The sequence below is a fragment of the Physella acuta genome, unplaced genomic scaffold (assembly GCF_028476545.2).
Source record: "Physella acuta isolate Inbredline_101_S28 unplaced genomic scaffold, ASM2847654v3 ptg000539l, whole genome shotgun sequence".
Taxonomy (NCBI): Eukaryota; Metazoa; Mollusca; class Gastropoda; family Physidae; genus Physella; species Physella acuta.
Genome location: NW_026732058.1, coordinates 184,898 through 211,659, shown reverse-complemented (window position 1 = coordinate 211,659; position 26,762 = coordinate 184,898). Strand labels below are relative to the sequence as shown.

Sequence of the window (26,762 nt, the reverse complement as noted above, 5' to 3'; positions counted from 1 at the left end):
GTCTGTGCATGCATTCACGCTCATACACACACGCTCTCACATTCATACGCTCACATTCACGCTCTCACACACACAAGCTCTCACATTCACGCTTTCACACACACGCTCACATTCACGATCTCACACACACGCTCACATTCACGCTCTCACACACACACACGCTCTCACATTCACGCTTTCACACACACGCTCACATTCACGCTCTCACACACACACGCTCTCACATTCACATTCACACACACACGCTCTCACATTCACGCTTTCACACACACGCTCACATTCACGATCTCACACACACGCTCACATTCACGCTCTCACACACACACGCTCTCACATTCACGCTTTCACACACACGCTCACATTCACGCTCTCACACACACACACGCTCTCACACACACACGCTCTCACATTCACGCTTTCACACACACGCTCACATTCACGCTCTCACACACACACGCTCTCACATTCACATTCACACACACACGCTCACATTCACGCTCTCACACACATACGCTCTCACACACACGCTCTCACATTCACACACACACGCTCACATTCACGCTTTCACACACACGCTCACATTCACGATCTCACACACACACGCTCACACACACACGCGCTCACATTCACGCTCACACACACACGCTAACTTTCACGCTCACACACGCTAACATTCACGTTCACACACACACGCTAACATTTACGCTCACACACACATACGCTAACATTCACGCTCACACACACACGCTAACATTCACGCTCACACACACACGCTAACATTCAAGCTCACACACACACACGCTAACATTCACGCTCACACACACGCTCACATTCACGCTCACACACACACGCTAACATTCACGCTCACACACACATACGCTAACATTCACGCTCACACACACACACGCTCACATTCACGTTCACACACACACGCTAACATTCACGCTCACACACGCTAACATTCACGTTCACACACACACGCTAACATTCACGCTCACACACGCTAACATTCACGCTCACACACACGCTCACATTCACGCTCACACACACACGCTAACATTCACGCTCACACACACACACGCTAACATTCACGCTCACACACACATACGCTAACATTCACGCTCACACACACGCTCACATTCACGCTCACACACACACGCTAACATTCACGCTCACACACACACACGCTAACATTCACGCTCACACACACGCTCACATTCACGCTCACACACACACGCTAACATTCACGCTCACACACACACACGCTAACATTCACGCTCACACACACATACGCTAACATTCACGCTCACACACACGCTCACATTCACGCTCACACACACACGCTAACATTCAAGCTCACACACACACACGCTAACATTCACGCTCACACACACATACGTTCACATTCACGCTCACACACACACACGCTAACATTCACGCTCACACACACACGCTAACATTCACGCTCACACACACGCTAACATTCACGCTTACACACACACACGCTAACTTTCACGCTCACACACACACACACACGCTAACATTCACGCTCACACACACATACGCTAACATTCACGCTCACACACACACACGCTCACACACACACGCTAACATTCACGCTCACACACACACACACGCTAACATTCAAGCTCACACACACACGCTCACATTCACACACACGCTCACATTTACGCTCACATTCACACACACGCTCACATTCACGCTCACACACACATACGTTCACATTCACGCTTACACACACACACACGCTCACATTCACGCTCACACACACACGCTCACATTCACGCTCACACAATATTACTTCACTTAATTCCTTCTTGAATAATCACAGTTAGATAATTACGTGAATCTCAACAGACCTTAGTGGGGCGCCAAAATGAGTTGGAAAAACAAATTAAAATCTAATTTTAGGTGTAAATTGAAAGTAAGAGGGGGGGGGGGGGTGGAAATCGAAAGTTATAGGGGGGGGGGGTGTAAATCAAAAGTTTGAGGGGGGTCCAAATCGAAAGTTTGAGGGGGGGGGGAGGAGGGGGCGCCAAATTGAAAGTTTGTCCCCGGGTAGGGTCGCTAAGCCTCTGCATACATCTGTCTCGATCTACATCTTCTGTCTGGCTCTCTTCATACCCAAAAGTATCGCTCTTAGGCTATAAGCACACACAGTCACACGCAGATGTACATCCGGTGTTGTCAACAATATCTATCAAGGTCAAACTATTCTACTGCGGTACCAACTATTGCATCGTTTCTATTATAATAACTTGTCCATTTGTCTTCAAGTTGACAAGTAAAATTCTATTTTAGTCTCATCATCTACGTCACAACAGTTTCATAGTAACTATAAATAACTCAGTTCAGTTCTGGCCTTGACCTGGTCCTTGTTGACAGACGCTATTACGTTGTTTTTGTAACTACACTAGTTACATAGAGATACAATTATCCTTATTTCCTTAACGGAATATGATCTAAACACATGGATAAAAATCAGCAACAAAATATTTGATGTTGTATTCATCACACTTGTTAAGATCTAGTTGGAAAGAGTGGCACAAGACCAACAACTCGGGAAAGTTGCTGTTGACTTACGTCTACAAGAGTTACGGGAAATTGTTTTGATGAAGCGAGGAAATAAAGCTTTGGTACATATTTTATTTCCAGAGTTTTGTCCCTTGGAGTTTGAGGCTAGAGAGACTGCATTATTCTAACCCATCGTATAAACACGTCTTAATTATGCTGCTAAGCAAAACGAAATCTCGCTCTTGATCCTAGCATTTAAATTGTGCCTGCTGATTCATTATAAGAAAAATTTGAATAAGAAAATTAAGAAGAAAAGAAGAATGACTTGTTAATTATCATATAAGCCTATTTTAAATCATACTTTAAAATTAAAATTTTCAACAGATTCGTGTATTTCGTTTAAAATTACCGCGTAGACGTCTCGACGTCGTCCCCCCCCCTAGAGAAATGCCTGAAAGAAACACTGAATGTAATTTGTAGATCCAATATTCATTCAAGTTGGTTAAATAACTTTGACATAATTCTTTACATTGAAGCACGTTTTATTTTGTCTCTTTTGGCCTATGCTGAATTTGCCACATAATCTAACTACTTTTTGTCAAAAAATAATTTGGTTTGTTTTGCCCCAGAAAGAAGAAGAGGGGAAAAAAAATAGACAGTACTCTCGAACCAGCGCTTTAAAAAGTTAGCATAAAGTGCTTGCGTCATTTTCTCCTCATGGCGCTGCATAGCAACGTCGATTGTATACGTCACACTGCAACCAATAACAAAGGGTAGAGCTTCATCTTAATTCTTGTGTTTCATGTTCAGCATCCTCCGGATTAGATTGGCGTTTTTTTTTTGAAGGTACTCCTACGCTAAAAGTCTTCCAAAGTAGCGGAAAACGGCGCTTTCGTCCCTCTCTGGATAATCATGGCGCCCTTTTTTGCGCTAGCGGCCTCCGCTCTTTTAGGAAGTGTGTCTGCAGCAGTTGAACAAGTTAAAAGTAAGTCAGCTTTTTCTTTTTCTAATGGCATCGCTTTTTCATTAGTAGACTAGACCTAGATCTATAGATCTATGTATAACGGGTAGTTTTACGTCAAGCAACTCTCGTGGATTTAGATATAGAATATACATATTACTACTTGGTCTAGCTAGATCTAGATTTCGAGTCTGTTTGCACTTGAATAAAAATAAACAAGCAAGTGGGTCCTGATGATCAATAGTGCAAATGTTTCCATGACCTCATCATATGAAGGGATAGTGCGCTTAGTTCTATGCCCAATCGCCTGACGTGAGTCAGTAGCTATTCGGAACTGGAGGTTCTCCAGGGACTCTGTAGACGTCCGGGATCTGAACTCGAGACTTTAAGGTTTAGCAGGTTATACTCTAACGCCTGGCCACTCCTAACCAAAGGCACGAGACAAGTGTTTTGAAATGACTCATAATAGAAGCCAAGCATAACAATGGCAAGTAATCATGATGTAGATCTAGATCTATAATCTAGTATTCATATGAGATCTATTACACACGGTAAGTTCATTCGCCTAGATCTAAAGCTTCAACTCGAATACAGTAAAAGAGCTCTAGACTTTTGGGTTAGTGGTCGTGTGCTCTACCTTCAGACAACGAGTTAAATCTAGTCACGTTACACATCTTCAGTCCAACCCAAACTCTTGTGTAGAGTGGTACAATGTAATCGCTAGCCTTACTGGATACTTGCTAGACCCCTTTGTAGATCTAGATTCTTTGTGTGGCTAGCAAGATATCCAGCCAAATCTTTGTATGGTTAGCAAGATATCAAACCAAAATCGAAAGCAGCCATGTTTTCATCTGACAACAAATATCAAATCATTTGCCATTAACTTTATTTGCTTGTTTAAATTTATTGAATATTTGACGTGTTATAAAACATCAGGGTGGCTGATGCAATTTGTTAGCGTTACTAATGGTGTATTATTAGAAGCTCGATCTCAATTTCTGAAAGGATCGTTTAAATATATATGCTAATTGCATCATTCGCAAAGTGACGAAACTGTCCAGAAGGATTTCCTCGCGTTACAAAGTTATTTTTAGAAGTGTGACTTTTATTTTTTATTTGAGTTGACCTTCCAAAATTAATTTTTTACGGAAATATTTTATGTTGCATCTAAAACTGGTTCATACAGTTACTAGTCAATACTTAGGCTACAATTGACAGCACAATCGTGTGTGGAAGCAGATTGATATTTCCAGCCTCTTCATTGTACATGTATGACCTACATGTTAAGATCTAGATCGAGGATTCTTTTGATTTTTTATGAAAAAGAAAATATTTTCTCAAGCTCTTGTTGATTAGCCGTACCCACATAATCAGATTGCTGGTATATAGTCGATGACAATGCTTTAACCTGGTACTTATAAAAGCGTCGTTAGGTAGCAATGTGTGTAGAGATAGTTGTTTACCAATGGTGACACTGTTCGTTTGGTGGAGGCTATGTTTAGTCAATGAATAGAGTTAGGACCAGGGCTATAGTTGGGAATGTGGTCAAAGGTAGGCCCACGTCTATGGTTATATGGTCATTTAGGACCAGGTTTATAGTTAGTGATATACTCACAAAGGGCTATAGGTATATTTAGAGATTTGTTAAGAGTTAGGATCAAGAGTTAGGGAAATGGTCAGGTCTAACTATACTTGCAGATATGTTTAAGTTAGGACTAGGCTAATAGTTTGGTGTCTGGTCAGTTAGGACTTAGGCGAGATTTTATATTTGATCTGGATTAAGGCTAGGGCTAGAATTTGGAATCTGGTTCCTTAGGATAATTGACGGTATGATCAGTTTGAATCAGGGTCATAATTAGCCTAACTAGGGATATGGTCAGTTAAGCTAATACGTGTAGTTATATGGTCAGTTAGGTTCAATGCTAGAATTAGGGATATGGTCAGTTATATCCAGGGTTATATTTAGGGATATGGTCAGTTATATCCGGGATATCGCTAGCGACATAATCGGTTATATCCGGAGATAATTAGCGACATGGTCAGTTATATCGGGGTTTTTATTTAGGCATATGGTCAGTTATATCCGGAGTTATAATTAGCGATATGGTCAGTTATATCCAGGGTTATAGTTAGGGATATTATCAGTTATATCCAGAGTTATAGTTAGGGATATGGTCAGTTATAGTTAGGGATATGGTCAGTTATATCCGGAGTTATAATTAGCGATATGGTCAGTTATATCCAGAGTTATAGTTAGGGATATGGTCAGTTATAGTTAGGGATATGGTCAGTTATAGTTAGGGATATGGTCAGTTATATCAAGGGTTATAGTTAGGGATATGGTCAGTTATATCCAGGGTTATAATTATGGATATGGTCAGTTATATCCAGGGTTATAGTTAGGGATATGGTCAGTTATATCAAGGGTTATAGTTAGGGATATGGTCAGTTATATACAGGGTTATAGTTAGGACTAGGGAAGAGATGGTTAGGCCAAAGAAATTAGCGATATGGTCAGTTATATCCTGGGTTATATTTAGCGATATGGTCAGTTAGGACTGGGATATGTGAGGACTAGGGAAGATATGGTTAGGCAAAAGAAATTAGCGATATGATCAGTTCGATTCAGGGATATTGATAGGGATATGGTCAGTTAGATCCAAGGCTAGAGTTAGTTTTGTTAGCGATATTTAAGAAAAAGACTGTATCGTCTACCATTTTGTTTCTATTGAAAACACCTGCACACTAATGCATGGTGGGTAATGTATCGATTTTTTAAAGATATTTATCTTCTACCGCTATCGTAGTTAGTCAGGGGTGTTTCGATACATCCATTCTTAAGGTTAGATTATGCTTTGTTATCAATTCTCTCCGGGTTTTTTTCTCCATTTAACTTATATACTTGTTTTATTTCGCATGCGGGTTTGAGGTGGACGTGGCTGGGGGGAGTTTAGGAACTATACGCGTGTCTGTTCAATGATCCAGTTATGTGTCACAATAGGTCAATATGGTATCGTAATAGTATTTAGAATTTTCGTTGTCGTTATCCATGTTAGGGCTAGGGTTAGGAGTATAGTACGTAGTATGCTATCGTTGTTTTGTTTTACATGGGGGGGGGGGGGGGTCCGTAGTATGCTGACGTGTTATTTTAGAGGTTATTTACATATTATGTAATACATCAAAGTAGTAGCTTATAGTTGTTTTTGTGTTACATGGGGGGGGGGCGGTTTACACCAAGGTTATAAAACACCGCCTTTGAATTTTCAAATTGTCATGTATGACGTGTCTTTTTTCATCCAAATGGGCATTGTGAATAGGTTTATAACTCGCATTTTTTATAACATAGAGTAAAGCTTTATAAGTGCATTTATAAGTGGTTTGTCGTGTGTGTGGGAGAGGGGGTTGCTCCTAGAAATGTTATATTCCAATAGTAATTGTTCTTAGCAAATGTTATAAGGCAGTGGTTCTTAACCCACCAGTTTCATATGCGCTTTCAACGAACCCTTCTTAATAGTTTTAGCGTCGGCACTGACAAAATCTGATCATGTCGGGTGTGTGTCTTGACCTCCGCCGAACCCACGAAACTGAATTGATCAACCCAGGTTAAGAACCACTGTTATAAAGCTATTTAATGGGTAGTGGCGGTCAAACATGTAATGGATTTGTATAATAATATATTCCCGATCCTAAGGTTGGGGGTTGGTGTGTGTTCTCCAGGGTTTGATCCATAGGGTTTAGGGTTTAGTGTGTTCCTTAGGGTTGGGGATGGGGTATGTACTTTAGAGTTGTAGGTTGGAATGTGTTCCTTAGCGTTGGAGAGTGTTCATTAGGGTTGGGGATGGAGTATGTACTTTAGGGTTGTAGGTTGGAATGTGTTCCTTAGCGTTGGAGAGTGTTCATGAGGGTTGGGGTATTTTCCTTAGAGTCGGGGGTTTGGAGTGTGTTCATATGTTAAAGTTTAGGTAAACAATTTCCAGAATTAGTATTAGGGATACATTAAGGGTTGGGGTAGCGATAAAAAGTCTACTGTTTCAATACAACTTAGCTGGCGTTATTATAAGTACCAGTATCATTTAACCATCAGCGGTTCCCAATGGAGTCAAAGCTATGGGTACAGCTGATAGGGAAAATCCCTAATGTTTTGTATCTTGTACAATTGTTTTTGTTGACAGCATGGGGAAGAATCAACTGGGTCTCACTGAAGGAAGGACAGAAACTGGCTAAAGAACAGTAAGTCTTATAGGTTTAATCTTGTAATAACTGGCTAAAGAACAGTACGTCTTATAGGTTTAATCTTGTAATAACTGGCTAAAGAACAGTACGTCTTATAGGTTTAATCTTGTAATAACTGGCTAAAGAAAAGTACGTCTTATAGGTTTAATCTTGTAATAACTGGCTAAATAACAGTACGTCTTATAGGTTTAATCTTGTAATAACTGGCTAAAGAACAGTACGTCTTATAGGTTTAATCTTGTAATAACTGGCTAAATAACAGTACGTCTTATAGGTTTAATCTTGTAATAACTGGCTAAATAACAGTACGTCTTATAGGTTTAATCTTGTAATAACTGGCTAAAGAACAGTAAGTCTTATAGGTTTAATCTTGTAATAACTGGCTAAATAACAGTAAAACCTATAGATTTAATGTTGTCAAAATATGGCTAAAACAGTAAGACTAATAAGCATGTCAAAACCTGGCTAATTGTCATTAGTAGACATTATGTTTTGTGAGTCAATCTGGTTAAAAATTTACTTAAGAGCATTAAGTCCTCGTTAAATATTGACAAAATATTTTGACTCTAAATCGTGTCAGAATTTTGTGAATATAAACATTGATTTTAGGAGAGAAAAAAAGCCTAATAAAAATATCTTATAGGTTGTTCATAAGTTAATATCGAGCTATTTTATATGTCACTCTATTTTTCTGTCATGCTGTTTAGTCTATTTTCACGCTTTAAAAACCCATTTCACACTATTTTGGGCTATGTCAACCTATTTTCTATGCTATTTTAGTCGATTTTTACTTTAACAACCTCTTTCCCTCTACACACGTCATAAAACCAGCCCTACCCTTCACCCATTACCCTAAGCCAAATTCTTATAGCTATCAGGAGAGAAGATATCATTGAGCAAAACAGAAATGTCTACAATTATTCTAATACCCCTAGAAGCTTTTCGTCATTTAAGTGGTTAACAATTTATAAAGACGATTCCACTATTTATATTTTCAATACTTAAAGCATGGCCAGTTAAAAACAAAAACTTCGTCCTAACGAAACAAACCATTTAATATAAATTTAGCGTATCCAAACCGACACCTTCTCTTGTATGTATCGCTAATTGAGTGAACCTTTGACCCCAGGGGAAAGCCAGCCATGATTGTGTTCCATAAGCCATGGTGCAGGGCTTGCAAGGGTGAGACCATCGTATTTTGTTTCTCTTAGCTTTTTAGACACTATGTAGGCCTGTTTAGATTTGTTTATATTCGCTGTTATGATAGAGCAGTGATACTGAGTAGCATTGATTTCGTCCTGTTGACGTTTTCATACCTCTAACCCTTACTCCAACCCTAAATATTATCACGGCACCAACCCTAACAGCAATGATAGCAGAAAAAAACCTGTACGTTACATTAATGTCCTGCTAACGTTTTTTTTTCTTCTAAAAATCTTTATTTAAAGCTAAACATATTGCAATTACAATCATCATCATCATTACCTTTTCGAACCTGGCGGACCATGGGGCAGATGAAGTATAACTTCATATGAAAAGATATTGCGGTCATCACTATGCCCACCCACTTTACTTTCTATGACGTCATAGCTGGTTGTACTCACGGACGCCCTTCGGATCCGAACTCGAGAATTTGGGTTAGAAGCCATGTGCTCTACCATTCGACCACGCCCTCCCCTATACATCATACAAAATGAAAGCTGTTGTTTACAGTTGTACACTAAACAATTGCCTGTGTTCCTTCATTCAGCATTGAGGCCACGATTTGCAAACAGCAGAGAGATCGAACAGATGAGTAACGACTTTGTCATGATCAGTGTCGAGGTTAGTGGTGGTGGTGGCTAGATGTACTCAACTTAAATCCTAAATACTTTAATCCTAAATACTTTAATCCTAAATACTTAATCATTTTGTGCTCAGTGTTGCTGGTGGCTTGTACACTCAACTTTAATCCTAAATACTTAATCATTTTGTGCTCAGTGGTGATGGTGGTTAGATGTACTCTCAACTTTAATCCTAAATACTTTAATCCTAAATACTTAATCATTTTGTGCTCAGTGGTGCTGGTGGTTAGATGTACTCTCAACTTTAATCCTAAATACTTTAATCCTAAATACTTAATCATTTTGTGCTCAGTGGTGCTGGTGGCTAGATGTACTCTACTTAAATCCTAAATACTTTAATCCTAAATACTTTAATCCTAAATACTTAATCATGTTGTGCTCAGTGGTGCTGGTGGTTAGATGTACTCTACTTAAATCCTAAATACTTTAATCCTAAATACTTAATCATTTTGTGGTCGGTGGTGCTGGTGGTTAGATGTACTCACTTTAATCCTAAATACTTTAATCCTAAATACTTAATCATTTTGTGTTCAGTGGCTAGATGTACTCTCAACTTTAATCCTAAATACTTAATCATTTTGTGATATCCAGTGTTTAAGAAATTTTCTAACATATATTTATTGTTTACATATGTCTGAATCGATGAATGCCATACATTTGTGTTAGCTTGCATTTGTGTTAGGATAGATGGATGTCGTAAAATTGTTTTAAACCAACTCTGTATGTATAGATGGATGTCGTAACATTGTTTTAAACCAACTCTGTATGTATAAATGGATATTGTAACATTGTTTTAAACCAACTCTGTATGTATAGATGGATGTCGTAACATTGTTTTAAACCAACTCTGTATGTATAAATGGATATTGTAACATTGTTTAAAACCAACCCTGTATGTATAGATGGATGTCGTAACATTGCTTTAAACCAACTCTGTATGTATAGGATGATGAAGTCCCCAAGAGTGCTGATCTAAGCCCCGACGGCGCCTATATTCCAAGGATTCTATTTTTAGGTGAGCCACATCTCATATTTTGTTTCGCGACCCCGGCCGACAGAGACTCATGGAAAGCTCTTGTCAGCGGCTGATGTGACAGGAGGGACGACAGGCAAACCTAACCCCGGCCCTAGCCCTGACCTAGCCCTTACAGATTCATCGACCTAACCCTTACTATTAGCCTGGCTTAACTCCTGCAGATTTCCTGACCTAATCCATACCATTAGCCTGACTTAATCCATACTATTTGCCTGACCTAATCCATATAATTAGCCTGACCTAATCCATACAATTTGCCTGACCTAATCCATACAACTTACCTGACCTAATCCATACAACTTACCTGACCTAATCCATACAACTTACCTGACCTAATCCATACAATTTGCCTGACCTAATCCATACAATTTGCCTGACCTAATCCATACAACTTACCTGACCTAATCCATACAATTTGCCTGACCTAATCCATACAATTTGCCTGACCTAATCCATACAACTTACCTGACCTAATCCATACAATTTGCCTGACCTAATCCATACAACTTACCTGACCTAATCCATACCGGGTTCTTATGGATTTACCTACTGCAGTTGAATGGGCTTACGAAGATGAGATTCAGGACAAAGTGTTACCCACCAATAGCCTAACTCAACGTTCGCATCATCCAACTTTTTATGCTCATGTTGTTGTCAAAAGTTGTGTATTTAATTAGGTGATCAGACAAGGTCATGAAACAACTTGGATGTGAATGATTGTTCACTTTGATTTCAGACGCTGAAGGCAATGTGATGAAACACGTAGTAAACAAAGGCAGTGAAGGATTTAAGTACTACTACTATGAAACTGATTCAAGTAAGATTTCTTGTTCTCGTTTTAGCCTTCTATTAGATTATTTTTTTTGTAAAGATAATTTTATTTTAACACAAAAAGGTACATTTTTTATTTTAGTAAACTAATTATTTTATTGCGCGTCAACTCAAATATGCGTGTAGGGATACTCATGAAAAAGAAATATTGAAAAAAATAAAAGTAAGATGCGTTCATGTTACAGGATAAAATTTAAATGTCGACTAACGCTTATTTCCACTATTACAGATTTTAAAAGATTCGAAACTAAGATATCCACATTTTTATTTAAACAGCATTATATTTTCCCACCTTTACAGATTTAAAATAATTCGATATTCAGCTATCAACAGGAATTGTTTTTCCTCTAAACAAGCATTAAATGTATCCCATGTTTCCTCTAAAACAAGCATTCAATGTACCCCATGTTTCCTCTAAAACAAGCATTCAATGTATCCCATGTTTCCTCTAAAACAAGCATTCAATGTATCTCATGTTTTCTCTAAAACAAGCATTCAATGTATCTCATGTTTTCTCTAAAACAAGCATTCAATGTATCCCATGTTTCCTCTAAAACAAGCATTCAATGTATCCCATGTTTCCTCTAAAACAAGCATTCAATGTATCTCATGTTTTCTCTAAAACAAGCATTCAATATATCCCATGTTTTCTCTAAAACAAGCATTCAATGTACCCCATGTTTTCCTGCAGTTGTTGACAGTATGAAGAACGTCCTGAAACAAACCGGAGGTGGCCGTTCTCTCAAGAACATGATGCCCCCAAAACCAGTGTCAAAAAAGAATTAAGGTGAGCCGATTGTAACAATACGTTACTTTGTTGGTTTTTTTGGTAGTCTATAGGGGTAGAGTTCACGTCCCGTCCCCCCACAACCAATTTTGATATTCCCTGACTCAACTGATGGCTGAGTGGACCCAGGACGTCTAATAAGAACCAGGTTATTCTTTGTAGAAGTTAAAATAAAAGACACGATTTCACCTTGATAATGGTCATTCCTATATTAATATGAGGATTGCGAGGGGGGGGGGGGGTAGCAAAAGGTGGAATTCAATTATTTTTTACCTATTTTTAAAAAAATATTACGCATTTACATGATCACAGCGATTTCTCTAGATCTTCCATTTATTTCGACTGTCTCAATGGAGCAGATAGATATTTCATGAATTAATCATAACTATGTGTTATCTTTCATTCGTTTCAGCTGACCCAGCCATCGTCTTTTAACTGACCTAACCCGTACCGTTTGACTGACCTAACCCGTACCGTTTGACTGATCTAATCCGTACCGTTTGACTGACCTAATCCGTACTGTTTGACTGACCTAATCCGTACCGTTTGACTGACCCAACCCGTACCATTTGCCTGACCTAATCCGTACCGTTTGACTGACCTAATCCGTACCGTTTGACTGACCCAACCCGTACCATTTGCCTGACCTAATCCGTACCGTTTGACTGATCTAATCCGTACCGTTTGACTGACCTAATCCGTACTGTTTGACTGACCTAATCCGTACCGTTTGACTGACCCAACCCGTACCATTTGCCTGACCTAATCCGTACCGTTAGACTGACCAAACCCCTACCAATTCTCAATAGACCAAACTGATATTTTACCATCTAACCAATGCCATTTTCCACTTTCCATTTCTTTCAGTTGCCATAGAACTTTCTCAATGGAACAAATCGCTAATTTTACCATCTGCCCACATGGCATGTCAATGGAAGCTGACACATAAACAAATACATTCTCAATGAGTCAAATACATCTTTTTTTCTTCGTTGTTTTTTTTTTAACTGTACATTGTCTAAAATTGTCTGTGTGTAATTGGATAGTTTACTAAATACTTTAAAATGAGGTGTAAAACTACAGATGTTGATTGAAGGTTTAGACAAGAAATGTGACAAGTCTTTGATAGGTGAACTCATTTAGACAAGAAATGTGATGCTTTCGTCAGGTGAACTTATCTAATTAGTGATTTTTTTTAAAGCTATAATCTATTGGCAATGGTAACAATATATTACTTTCAAGAATATTCTGCTTGAAATTTAGTAACTCAAAAGTAAAATTACATATAGCTCTAAATGGTTTTAAAAAGTTGTCTGCTTGAAGTTTAGAAATTTAGAAAGTTCCTGAATTTTTAAAGACTGCATATAGATCTAGACTCTATACAAGCAATGGTAAAAAAATCGTATAGATATAGATGATTTAAGAATATTCAGGATGAATTTAGAAACTGCTGAATTTCTAAAGAGTATCACATCTGATATTACAATGGTAAACATTTAGAAATAAATGGTTTCAAAAATATTCAGCTTAAGATTCAGATACTCTGCATATTTCCTCTGCATCTGTTTCTCTTTCAATTAAAAATTATTGGAACAGAACTAAAACAATACAAACATTTAAGTGTATAAAAGTTTTAAAAAGTATTAAAATAATTTAATCAGCAAAATAAAATTACCTTCATTATTATAAGGATCTCGTGGTATGACTAGAAAAATGGCGAATGAAAGTAAAGGGAAATAAGCATGTAACTATCTCATAAATGAACCGTAATAGAACTTAAATGGTCCAGTCTGTCTGAAACTGTTTGATCTGACCGAGTAGCTGCCCTTTGATCGTCTGCCCTCTGTGTAGGTGGGTTGTTGTCGATATTGGTCTGAATCTTGCTGTCGTCAGTGTGCAAGGTTATTGCGCCTGTGTTGTTATTGTTGGTATGGTCGTCTGCGGGCAGTGGTCTACGGTAGGACCACACGTTGAGCAAAGTGACAAAAAACATCTGGATACAGTAGGTCACGTTTTCATAAACTGTTGACAAAAAACATCATAACATGTATAGTGTATAGTTTGTTCAGATTCTATTATTTGCTTGCCCGAGTTCACAATCGCTAATTTGTAAACAATGACACAGACTAAAAATAAATAAAGGGAGATAACTTACAATTGCTCATGACACTACCAGAGTAGCATCCCTTGGAGTGGAACACATTGTTAGTCGCCAGGATATCAAAAGTAAAACCCTAATGGACAATTAAAGTAATATCGAGCTAGCATTAATTAAACATTACACAAAGCGGCAACGATTATTCCTAAATAATGAAAATTGCTATTGGCCGACAATTAAAAACACAATAAAAAGAGCTTTAGAACTAATCTAGAAACCAGAAGTTCTTTATTACATCTCAAATTCTTTTGGCCAATATTTAACCCAAATGCCAATCACTGTACCTTGTCATAGGTCGTTAGACATTTTTCTCCGGGGTTGGGATGGGTAAGGGGGAGGGGGGGGGGGCTTGAAACTTCTGGGGAGGCGCACTTAAAACGTGGGGGGGGGGGAGGGGGGGAGGCGGACACTTCTATATAAATTATGTGTCTTTACTGTTTCGTCCGGCGGGAGTGGGGGAAAGGGGAGGGACAAACGTGCTACGCCTTCCACTATCCTAACTCCCACTTCACCCCTAAAAGAGATGCCTGAAATAAACTTTGTCGACGTCGTTGATTAAGCATGTTTTACATTATTTTGATACTTAAAATTATCAAAAGCCTCTTATTGAACTCCACTCTCCCCTACTACGTATGTTAAGTCAGTGATAAATGCCCCTTACAGTCGGCGTACACCTGACCAAGCCCCCCCCCCCCCCAGTGATAACACCCCCCCCCCCCCACACACACCAATGACGTACTGACCTGCACGCTAAACAGAAACATGGAGGCGCTCAGTGCCACGTGCTTCTGACGCACGTGTAGGCTACGCATGGCCTGCTCGCTCAGCTTGACGAAGACATTGAGAGCAAAAATAGCCAGCACCACTGAGCACACCCTCACCGTGCTGAGGTACGGGTAGGGGGTGTCGGTGACCCACTGAAAAACATCAACGAGAAAAAATTTAAAAACATTTTTTTTTAAATTTTCGTTGTTTCATTTCTGTAGTTAAAATATTTCGGTTGTTAAAAAAAAATATTAAAAATTAAACGAAACAAACTTACTTTCCCTGTGATGTAAACACCATCCAACCACGTAACCATGATGATGACTGTGATGAGGATGACAAGGATGGGATACTGGAGAACCATCGCTTTCATTACTCGAAAATTTGTGCTAGATGTTAGATTTTAAATTTAAAAAAAAATCCAATAACGACCAAGGTAAAACAAACAAACACGTGAGAAACACAGACAGCACAAAGGTTGGACATTAATGACGACCAGAAACACAGACAGCACAAAGGTTGGACATTAATGACGACCAGAAACACAGACAGCACAAAGGTTGGACATTAATGACGACCAGAAACACAGACAGCACAAAGGTTGGACATTAATGACGACCAGAAACACAGACAGCACAAAGGTTGGACATTAATGACGGCTACCTGGTGAGAGGAAGACTGGGCAAACAGAAACACAGACAGCACAAAGGTTGGACATTAATGACGTACCTGGTGAGAGGAAGACTTGGCAGACAGAAACACAGACAGCACAAAGGTTGGACATTAATGACGGCTACCTGGTGAGAGGAAGACTAGGCAGACAGAAACACAGACAGCACAAAGGTTGGACATTAATGACGGCTACCTGGTGAGGGGAAGACTGGGCAGACAGAAACACAGACAGCACAAAGGTTGGACATTAATGACGGCTACCTGGTGAGAGGAAGACTTGGCAGACAGAAACACAGACAGCACAAAGGTTGGACATTAATGACGGCTACCTGGTGAGGGGAAGACTGGGCAGACAGAAACACAGACAGCACAAAGGTTGGACATTAATGACGGCTACCTGGTGAGGGGAAGACTGGGCAGACAGAAACACAGACAGCACAAAGGTTGGACATTAATGACGGCTACCTGGTGAGGGGAAGACTGGGCAGACAGAAACACAGACAGCACAAAGGTTGGACATTAATGACGGCTACCTGGTGAGAGGAAGACTAGGCAGACAGAAACACAGACAGCACAAAGGTTGGACATTAATGACGGCTACCTGGTGAGAGGAAGACTAGGCAGACAGAAACACAGACAGCACAAAGGTTGGACATTAATGACGTACCTGGTGAGAGGAAGACTGGGCAGACAGAAACACAGACAGCACAAAGGTTGGACATTAATGACGGCTACCTGGTGAGAGGAAGACTAGGCAGACAGAAACACAGACAGCACAAAGGTTGGACATTAATGACGGCTACCTGGTGAGGGGAAGACTGGGCAGACAGAAACACAGACAACACAAAGGTTGGACGTTGAACTGAAGTCGTCGATGTGACAGGATCTGCTCCCTTATGGGCTGAAAACTTTTGCCGTAGACGATGAGAAGTTGGAGGAACTTATACATCACCACAGAGAGGCATCTGGAAGAGGAGGAAACATATATCAACATGGCATTTACAAAACAGACATTTTTGTAAAAAAAAAAAAAATAAACGACACAGATTCAGATAATCTTATACACATGGGTCTCTTAAAAGCTCATGTTAATTAGGGCATGGACAGCGTGTTTGGATGACAGAGCGCTCGACTCCATCGTGAAGGTCATGAGTTTGGAACTCTGACTAAATTCTGTAGGACGTCCCTCAATCCACACTGACTCACTCGCGTTAGGAAAAGTAAAGGCAGCAGGGCATAGTGCTCACCACACTACACATATACATGCCGTGGGACAGTAGCGGAATTTTACTTTAAAATTCTAAACACGTGTACGATTGGCCAGATTTAGTTTTGAAAAGTTTCTAAGCTTCTTGAAATTGTAGGGTCCTTTATATGTCGAAATGATTGTATAAACAGCAAGATTTTGTGTTCTTTTTGTGTATGATACACTGTTAGGATTTCAAGAAGCCGGAAGTGAAGACTTGTTGAAGATTGTTGCAATATGAGAGGTTTCTTTTCTTGCACTTAATTTTTGATAAATGACGCTATTTTTTAAGAAATTGGGACGTTAGGGTCCCTGGCTATTATTGCTTGTTTGATGTACATCCGACACTGCGGACAACGTCAAAGAACTCTTACATCGACATCAGAACATCGCGGAAAACAAAGAACTCTTACATCGACATCAGAACATCACGGAAAACAAAGAACTCTTACATCGACATCAGAACATCGCGGAAAACAAAGAACTCTTACATCGACATCAGAACATCACGGAAAACAAAGAACTCTTACATCGCCATCAGAACATCACGGAAAACAAAGAACTCTTACATCGACATCAGAACATCACGGAAAACAAAGAACTCTTACATCGACATCAGAACATCACGGAAAACAAAGAACTCTTACATCGACATCAGAACATCACGGAAAACAAAGAACTCTTACATCGACATCAGAACATCACAGAAAACAAAGAACTCTTACATCGACATCAGAACATCACAGAAAACAAAGAACTCTTACATCGACATCAGAACATCGCGGAAAACAAAGACGTTGGGGGCAATCATGGCCAGCAGTGACGTCACCGACAGCACCTGGGGGGTGAAAGGTCAAAGGTGATTTGTTTTGTTGGTTGTTGGTACACAAAATGCATTATAGTTACAAACCTGCTACAAACGAACTAGTGGGTTAAATAAAATGACCTTGCTAATCTCATCCACCTCCCCTACACAAACAAATCTATTAACAAGTTCTAAAGATGTGTATATCATTTATGTCTGAAAGAAATTCGAAAATAAATGTTAGGTTACATTTCTAAAATCTGCCCTGTCCCTACCCCGTTCACATTAGATATCGTCTGAGTCATTGGTGTGTGACGTCATTTAAGAACGAACCCTGTGTGTGTGTGAGTGAGTGAGTGAATGGTGATAAATTTGAAAATCTCTAATTTTAAAAACGTGTCTACAATCTGGTGTAGGTCTTTGTTACATGAGACAACCTTTATTTTGAGGGTCCATGGGGTGTGGGGGGGGGGGCGTCCCAACTACCACCCTCATCCCAAACAACCTGCGCCAGCCAGGAATTCAACTCACTCTACCAAGTCCAGATAACTCTGTCATAAACACAATGTTATTTGGACGTGGTGGGACGTTAATTGGATTCTCAGGAAGCCTCGCTATTACCACAATTTGTTTACAAGCTATTCCAACAACTATAGGATATGACGTCATCCCTTTGTGAGTCCTAACTGGTCAAATGTGAGTTGACAAATCGAAGTGCTGATTAATGGAAGCACTCTCCCAAGCGGCCGTAACTTTCATTGTCAACTATAATTTCAACATTTGAATGGTTTAAAATGCTTGAGGGGAAGGGGGTGCTTCATCACATACTTAAACTTAATTAGAAGCTTCTTTTTAACAATGACAGTTAAATTTGTATTGAAATAGATAGGCCTAATAGCCTAGCAATTAGCAATAAATGAAAACTTAATTACAATTTGGTACAACCAAACTGTTATTTAAAAAAATAAGTAGTTAATCACATCATGTTAGAGAAAATTATTTGGTATTTCAACATTAGAAAGCCAAACATTCAGATATAATGTGTCAGCAGGGGCGTAGCGAGGGGGGGGGGGGGTGCGGACCGCACCGGGTGACACCATTTAGGGGGGGGGGGGGGGTGACACCAAGGCAAAAAATAGCAAAATATATAGAGAAAAACTTGAGGGGGGGGGATGCAAATCGAAAACTTGAGGGGGGTGCAAATCGAAATTTTGAGGGGGGGTGCAAATCGAAAACTTGAAAGTTTGTCCCCGGGAAGGGTCGCAACGCCTCTGGGGGGGGGGGGGGTGACACCATTAAGTGCCGCACCGGGTGACACCCGACCTCGCTACGCCACTGTGTGTCCGATATCTTAGCTTTTTCATCCTACCATTCTGTATAGCAGAAATCTCGAGAAAATTTAGAATAAATCAATGTTGAATAACATTGCTCTTAACAGTTTACACCAAAAGACCTCGTATATCACAATATAACACAATGATAAACCATCCCTTGAGTTATATAATAGATGTATCATTATCTATTGGGATGTACAAAGATTAAAGCTGGTCAAATACACAATAGGTGGCCTAGTGGTAGAGAGCTAGACTGCTTCTCGAAAGTTTCGAGTTTGAATCCGGGACTCCGGGTTCAAGTCAGTGGAATATACCTGAGTCCACCCAGCTCTGATGGGTACCTAACTCATATAAGGGTAATTGAAGCCGGCCAGGAACAGTCCTGACCACATTATCCCTTCATATGCCTAGGTTCAGAAACATGAGCTCTACTTCATCTGCCCAATGGATTGCTAGGTCTAAAGATTAATCTATAAATACACAATAGGTACAGTTTACCTAATAGTCAAATTAAATTAAAAACTAAGTTTAGAGTTGGTCGAATTGGGATAGTCTAGTTATCATGAAAAGATGGGATTAATAAAAACAACTGACCGGGGGAAGACCGACGAGCCAAATGGAAGTGACCTTGGTCCGACTGTTGCCATAGTGACGCGAGATAAAGACGATGTTCTCTATAAGGATGATAAGGGCAGAGACACACAGGATCCCACAGGCTATGACCAGGTACCTTTCCCACGGTGCCAGAGCTGTGGAGGTATGGTTTAGGTTAACTCGTCTGGTTTAGGTTAACTCGTCTGGTTAGGTTAACTCGTCTGGTTTAGGTTAACTCGTCTGGTTTAGGTTAACTCGTCTGGTTTAGGTTAACTCGTCTGGTTTAGGTTAACTCGTCTGGTTAGGTTAACTCTCTGGTTTAGGTTAACTCGTCTGGTTAGGTTAACTCGTCTGGTTAGGTTAACTCTCTGGTTTAGGTTAACTCGTTTGGTTTTGTTTAACTTGTTAGGTTTAGGTTAACTTGTCTGGTTTTGGTTAACTCGTATGGTTTTGGTTAACTTCTCTGGTTTAGTCTGGTTAGGTTAACTAGTATGGTTTAGGTTGACTCTCTGGTTTAGGTTAACTCGTCTAGTTTAGGTTAAGTCGTTTATGTTTAGGTTAACTTGTCTGGTTTAGGTTAACTCTCTGGTTTAGGTTAACTCGTCTGGTTAGGTTAACTTGTCTGGTTTAGGTTAACTCGTCTGGTTAAGGTTAACTCTCTGGTTAAGGTTAACTCTCTGGTTTAGGTTAACTCGTCTGGTTTAGGTTAAGTCGTCTGGTTAGGTTAACTCGTTTGGTTTAGGTTAACTCGTCTGGTTTAGGTTAACTCATCTGGTTTAGGTTAAGTCGTTTATGTTTAGGTTAACTCGTTTGGTTTAGGTTAACTCGTCTGGTTTAGGTTAACTCGTTTGGTTTTGTTTAACTTGTTAGGTTTAGGTTAACTTGTCTGGTTTTGGTTAACTCGTATGGTTTAGGTTAACTCGTCTGGTTAGGTTAACTCTCTGGTTTAGGTTAACTCTCTGGCTTAGGTTAACTCTCTGGTTTAGGTTAACTTGTCTGGTTTAGGTTAACTCGTCTGGTTAGGTTAACTCGTTTGATTTAGGTTAACTCGTCTGGTTTAGGTTAACTCGTCTGGTTTAGGTTAAGTCGTTTATGTTTAGGTTAACTCGTCTGGTTTAGGTTAACTCGTCTGGTTTAGGTTAACTCGTCTGGTTTAGGTTAAGTTGTCTGGTTTAGGTTAACTCGTCTGGTTTAGGTTAACTCGTCTGGTTTAGGTTAACTCGTCTGGTTAGGTTAACTCGTTTGATTTAGGTTAACTCGTCTGGTTTTGTCTGGTTTAGGTTAAGTCACCTGGTTTAGGTTAAGTCACCTGGTTTAGGTTATCTCGTCTGGTTTAGGTTAACTCGTCTGGTTTAGGTTAAGTTGTCTGGTTTAGGTTAACTCGTCTGGTTTAGGTTAACTCGTCTGGTTTAGGTTAACTCGTTTGGTTAGGTTAACTCGTTTGATTTAGGTTAACTCGTCTGGTTAGGTTAACTCGTTTGATTTAGGTTAACTCGTCTGGTTAGGTTAACTCGTTTGATTTAGGTTAACTCGTCTGGTTTTGTCTGGTTTAACTCACCTGGATAGGTTTACTCACAGTAGTTTAAGTTAGCACGTGGTTTAGCTTTGTACGTGAATATATAAGCATATATAAGCATATAAAACCAGACCGATTAATTAGCTTAGCAAAGAATATGTTGTAAAAGAAATCTTTAGCTCTACTACCAAACCCATTAGGTTATCAGCTAAATAACTCGATAAGTCAATCATTTCAAGTCATAAAGTAAATTGTGACGCCATATGGTAGGCGATAGCAAGAAATTACTGAACGATCTAACTCAATACGGTCAACATTGCAAATACAGTTGGTTGTAAATGAAATTGTTAGTTATTTACTAAAGGTTAGTCCTTTAATTTGTGTCACTCTTTGGATAATTTTTACCTCCCTAATTTTTATTTTTATTAATAAAGTAATTTTAAGTCCTATATCTCTCGTCACAAAGTCACCAAAAGTCACCCCCCCCCCCCCACCCATTTTCTTCCAATTAAGACGAGTGACGTTATTTATGGAAGATCCCTTAGTAAAGAAAGTTTACTCATATAAAAGCTTACAGTAAGGCCCAATTTATCTTTTAGTCTTTTAACAAACAAAAAGATTGCATACGTTTTTGATTAGAATGCAAAACAATACTAGTTAAAATACGACGTTAACGAAACAAAAGTTCCGATGTTAAACCACAACACGCCTATTCCGTTAAGGGATTGCTATATTAATAGGTTACACACAAATTTGTAAAGCGCGATAACTTTATCAACAGAACGTCTGTAATCTAATCACTAAGACATGTATTAAGTATTAACTTTATCTATTACCACATAGTTTATAAACACTGTAATTTAATTGAAGAAGCGAGAAATAAATCTTACCTTGTAAAAATTCTCTGGATTTTAAAAAAGACGAACTACAATTCGACACATTCGAGTTCATTCGTGATTGTAAAGTTCATCTAAAGCTCGAAGATGTAAATGTACTAATTTTCTAAAATTAGAAAAATCATTGTCTTTTAATGTTTATTCTAGAATTTAGTTGCGTAGATATTAGATTGTGCTAGCTTGATAACACAGATACATTCGACGTAATGATCTCCCTTGGTTGTGGTCTTCGATAGTAATCTCCCATTTGTTTCTTCTGCCCTTGTCCCTTACATGAAAGGGAAAATGCGGTATTCAGTACACAGCGATCGTGTTCATTGATTCGAGACTTTAAGCGCTGGTGATTGCACTCATTAGTAATGGTGTGGGTCGGTGACGATAGCAGGCATGGTGTCGATATTTTGGAGCTACTGGTTGGCTTGGTACATTGATAGGCTACATCAGTAGCGTAGCGAGGGGGGGGGGAACATATGTCCCCGGGCGCCGACCTAAGGGGGCGCCAAAATGGGTTGGAAAAATAAATTGAAAGGTTGAGGGGGGTGCAAATCGAAATCTTGAGGTGGGGGTGCAAATCGAAAGTTTGAGGGGGGGGGGTGCAAATCGAACTTGAGGGGGGGGGGGGTGCAAATCGAAAAGTTTGTCCCCGGGCGCCGGGAAGGGTCGCTACGCCTCTGGGCTACATTTTCACGAGTTTTGTAATGAGTAGTCGAGCGTTTTGAAACGAAATTATTTCAAGTTCCTTATCAGTTTGGGCACCAACTTTGATATTTTGTTAACGTAAACTGGACATAGCTTGCAATAGAACATGTTAACTTAGGTAACCATTTTAGGGGAGGAGGGGGTTATGTCCTACTCCAGTTTTTGCACAAAAAGGGAAATTTACTTGGGGGGGGGGGGGGGAACCTTCATGTGGTTAATGTTCTGCTCCCCATAGCTACAACATCCAATACAACGAATCTTTTTCGAAAAGAAAAGTCACAACGATAAAAAATATTAAGTTGTAAATCTACTTTTATTAAAACAACACACACACACAAAAATCCACATGATATGTAAAGAATGCTTGCCTCCTAAACCTATAATCCCATTTAGTATAAACTGGTTTTTCCTGTCCCGGCTAATGGAATTGAGTACGATTAGGTTATAACTCATAACGATCAAATATTGGATGATCTTTGAAATTAGCAATTAATCATTGAGTGTGACTCTCTCGATGTCGTTCTATAGGACGGCGTCTCTTTATGATAGTGTCACCCACTAGGACAGTGTCCCTATTTAGAACAGTGTTACATTTTAGGACAAGGACAGTGTCACCCTCTAGGACAGGGGTTCCCAACCCTGTGCCCGCGGGCGCCATGGCGCCCGCTGAACGATTCGTATGTGCCCGCCTCTAACTATTCGACAGAATTTTTTTCATAAACATTATTTTAAAATATGATTTATTTTTATTCATTTGTTACAGTTTTAATTTTTTTGACTGCCTAGGTTTATTAAATGGCATCCCGTCAAAAGAGCGCACGACAAAAGAGCGCCGACATAAGAGCGCAGACAAAAGAGCGCCGACATAAGAGCGCCGACATAAGAGCGCACTAATTTCCCGACAAAAGAGCGCCGACATAAGAGCGCAAACTAAAAATCGAAAAACCATATTTAATAAATAAAATCAAGAAAATTAACTCAGATCAGAAGGCATCGTTTGATGTTAACTCTTTATTGTTTCATTAAAAAACTAATTGTTCAGTTTCTTTAACTAAACAACTGGTACAATCAACGTGAAGTCCAATTATTCAAAACTCAATCTAATAACACATACAAAGATTTTAAATGTTAGGCCTAAAGTGAGAATATAAACTGAAATGAAATGTAACAAAATAAAAATAAGTTCCATTAGCATTTGCTCTGTCCTGTCGACATCTGTAGCCTTCGACCAATATAATAACCTTAACTTTCTGTGATTCGCTCTTCTCCATGTTAATTGGATTAGAAATATTTTCAAACTGGATTCATTACATATTAACCATAATATATAAATAAAGACGTTGCTCTCTTGCCGATTGTTTAATTAAAACAAGTGTCAACCATGTCCTATTCGTTTAGCGTACAACATGTTTTTTTAATTGACTGCGCTCTTATGTCGGCGCTCTTTTGTCTGCGCTCTTTTGTCGGCGCTCTTTTGTCTGCGCTCTTTTGTCGGCGCTCTTATGTCGGCGCTCTTTTGTCTGCGCTCTTATGTCGGCGCTCTTTTGTCGTGCGCTCTTTTGACGGGTCACCTTATTAAATATGTTCGTTAATTGTCCCAACTTGTCTAGCGGCGAGCAAGACTGCACTATTTACGCTCCTAATTATGAAGCTCTGGAAAATAAAATGCAATGCCAAAGATCACATTGACTTTATTGTTTTCTTTGCATTTATGTGTTTTGTTTACTTTCTTTACGTTAGTAAATACATTTCTCTGTATGTATGCAATTTGAAAAAAAAATGCCACATTATTATTTATTAATACATTAAGACTATAAGAAAATAAGAAAATAAATAATGGGAAAATGACAAGTTATGGAAGGAGTTTGTCGATTTAAAATTGGTGGTGCCCGCCACCCTACCGATATTTTAGAATGTGCTCTAGAGTAAAAAAAGGTTGGGAACCCCTGCTCTAGGACAGTGTCACCCTTTAGGACAGTGTCACCCTTTAGGAAAGTGTCACCATCTAGGACAGTGTCACCATCTAGGACAGTGTCACCATCTAGGACAGTGTCACCATCTAGGACAGTGTCACCGTCTAGGACCATGTCACCAGCGAGCAAAATGTGGAGCTGCTATAAGTGGAGGAGCTAGATGGTTTTAGTCTAAATCCCAATCACAAGGGAAAGTTGAGCTCTGAGATTTTTTTTTTTTTTGCAGATGTAACCTTAATCTGCAGGTATAGCACACGTGATTATTTTCTGCAGGTGTAGTGCATGTAATTGTTTGCTGGGACATTTGTTTGAATGGATGATTGATTATATCAGCGATATTGTCTATGAAATATTAATGATGCGTAACGGCTAATATAGTTCCAATTAAACGGTCCCCAACAATCAATAGTATTACGTTTACATCTATGCAGTCTCAGCCTCAATCTCACCACGTAACTCACCATGCCATCAGGTCATCAATTTACTTTCTGTAGTTCAACGTCAGATGTTTTTTTTTTATCTCAGGGGACGCCACCATGTCAAATTCGACCGAAAATATACATTTTTTCTACTGCTCTTTAATTAACATGATATCAGTAGGGCCTACATCTACAATTATTTTAAGTTTTCTTCATTAGATCGATTTTTAGTTACGTGTTTATTAATTTAAAAAAAAAATTTTTTTTATTGAGATAAGGGGGTGGGGGGAATATTTGACATGAACTGTTCCCCCCACCCCTCTTTGACATAAACTGTTGGAGTTGTGTTCCTGACGTGTCACAATTTTTATACTGATTTTATTAAATCCCAAAACGACCGTCAGCTATTGTAGAGGGAGGGCAGTGCTTAATGACGTCATTTGTGTTAAGGGAAGGAAATATGTTCTTGTTTGGTGATAGGTTGTATGTGGGGTTGTGGGTACGGGTAACATAGCGTGACATCTATGGACGACCATCAAGGCATACAGGTACTGTAGTACAAAATGCAAGAACAAACAACCCCACCAATGTTTACATTCTTCTGATGCTGTACTTGAATCTTCTGAAACCACACTGAACTATAAACGTGCTGCACACAAATCGATACACTTGCTGCTTGGGTCAGGGAATTGTTTAAAACACACGCATGGAATGGTGACGTTTTTGTGACGTTGCGTCATTAAAGATGCATGTGCACACAGTTGGATCAGTCATGTGATTGCAGTCAACAAACAAATCAAATGACACAAACACATAACCTACATGAGAAATATATTCCCTGTATCGACTCTCTGTAACTTTTAGCTGGTATCGAATACACTGATAGATCTTCATATCGTATCCAATATAATATAGTGGCTCGAATCTTTATAACTCGATTACATTATAGCGGTTATTTATAACTAATTGCGAAAATAGAATAAGAGATGACCGTACTACACTGCATTAGATTATATTGTTTATGATTTTTTTTTACTAAGTTCAGATCTCATTGTAAAGATTTGATCTAGACTCTATGTACGTTTGGAAGTTTACAAAAAAAATGAAAAACTTGGATCATTGATTTTTTAAAATGCGAGGGTGGTCGCTGAGGTGATCTGTCAGGCATTTCCTTTTGTTTGAGATAAGGCCGGCTTGCCCGTCTGCTTAGAGATTATCAAACAATTTAAAAGTGTTTTTAATGGGGGCAGATTTAGATTAGGAATTGAACTCAGTGGTTGGAGTACAACTTTCAATGTACAGGCTGACACTCATTTAATTGTAATATATATATATATATATATATATATATATATATATATATATATATATATATATATATATATATATATATATATATATATATATATACATATATATACATATATATATATATAAATATACATACATACATATATG

General features: G+C 39.1%; 2 protein-coding genes across 2 annotated transcripts; one reads left to right on the top strand and one right to left on the bottom strand.

Moving 5' to 3' along the window:
• Positions 1 to 3,251: 3,251 nt before the first annotated feature.
• Positions 3,252 to 13,205, top strand: LOC131945914 (thioredoxin domain-containing protein 12). Its single transcript, XM_059306550.1, has 8 exons — positions 3,252 to 3,520; positions 7,669 to 7,726; positions 8,859 to 8,911; positions 9,480 to 9,553; positions 10,519 to 10,588; positions 11,346 to 11,426; positions 12,132 to 12,227; positions 13,095 to 13,205. Exons 1-7 carry the CDS (start codon positions 3,448 to 3,450, stop codon positions 12,224 to 12,226), a joined length of 504 nt encoding a protein of 167 aa, XP_059162533.1. The 5' UTR covers positions 3,252 to 3,447; the 3' UTR covers position 12,227; positions 13,095 to 13,205.
• Positions 13,206 to 13,980: 775 nt separating this feature from the next.
• LOC131945899 (organic solute transporter subunit alpha) lies at positions 13,981 to 22,387 on the bottom strand. Its single transcript, XM_059306524.1, has 8 exons — positions 22,208 to 22,387; positions 19,802 to 19,956; positions 17,833 to 17,906; positions 16,626 to 16,787; positions 15,428 to 15,539; positions 15,129 to 15,302; positions 14,383 to 14,461; positions 13,981 to 14,249 (listed from the first exon to the last, which is right to left on the bottom strand). The coding sequence occupies exons 1-8, from the start codon at positions 22,266 to 22,268 to the stop codon at positions 13,981 to 13,983; spliced, it is 1,086 nt and encodes a 361-aa protein (XP_059162507.1). The 5' UTR covers positions 22,269 to 22,387.
• Positions 22,388 to 26,762: the final 4,375 nt, after the last annotated feature.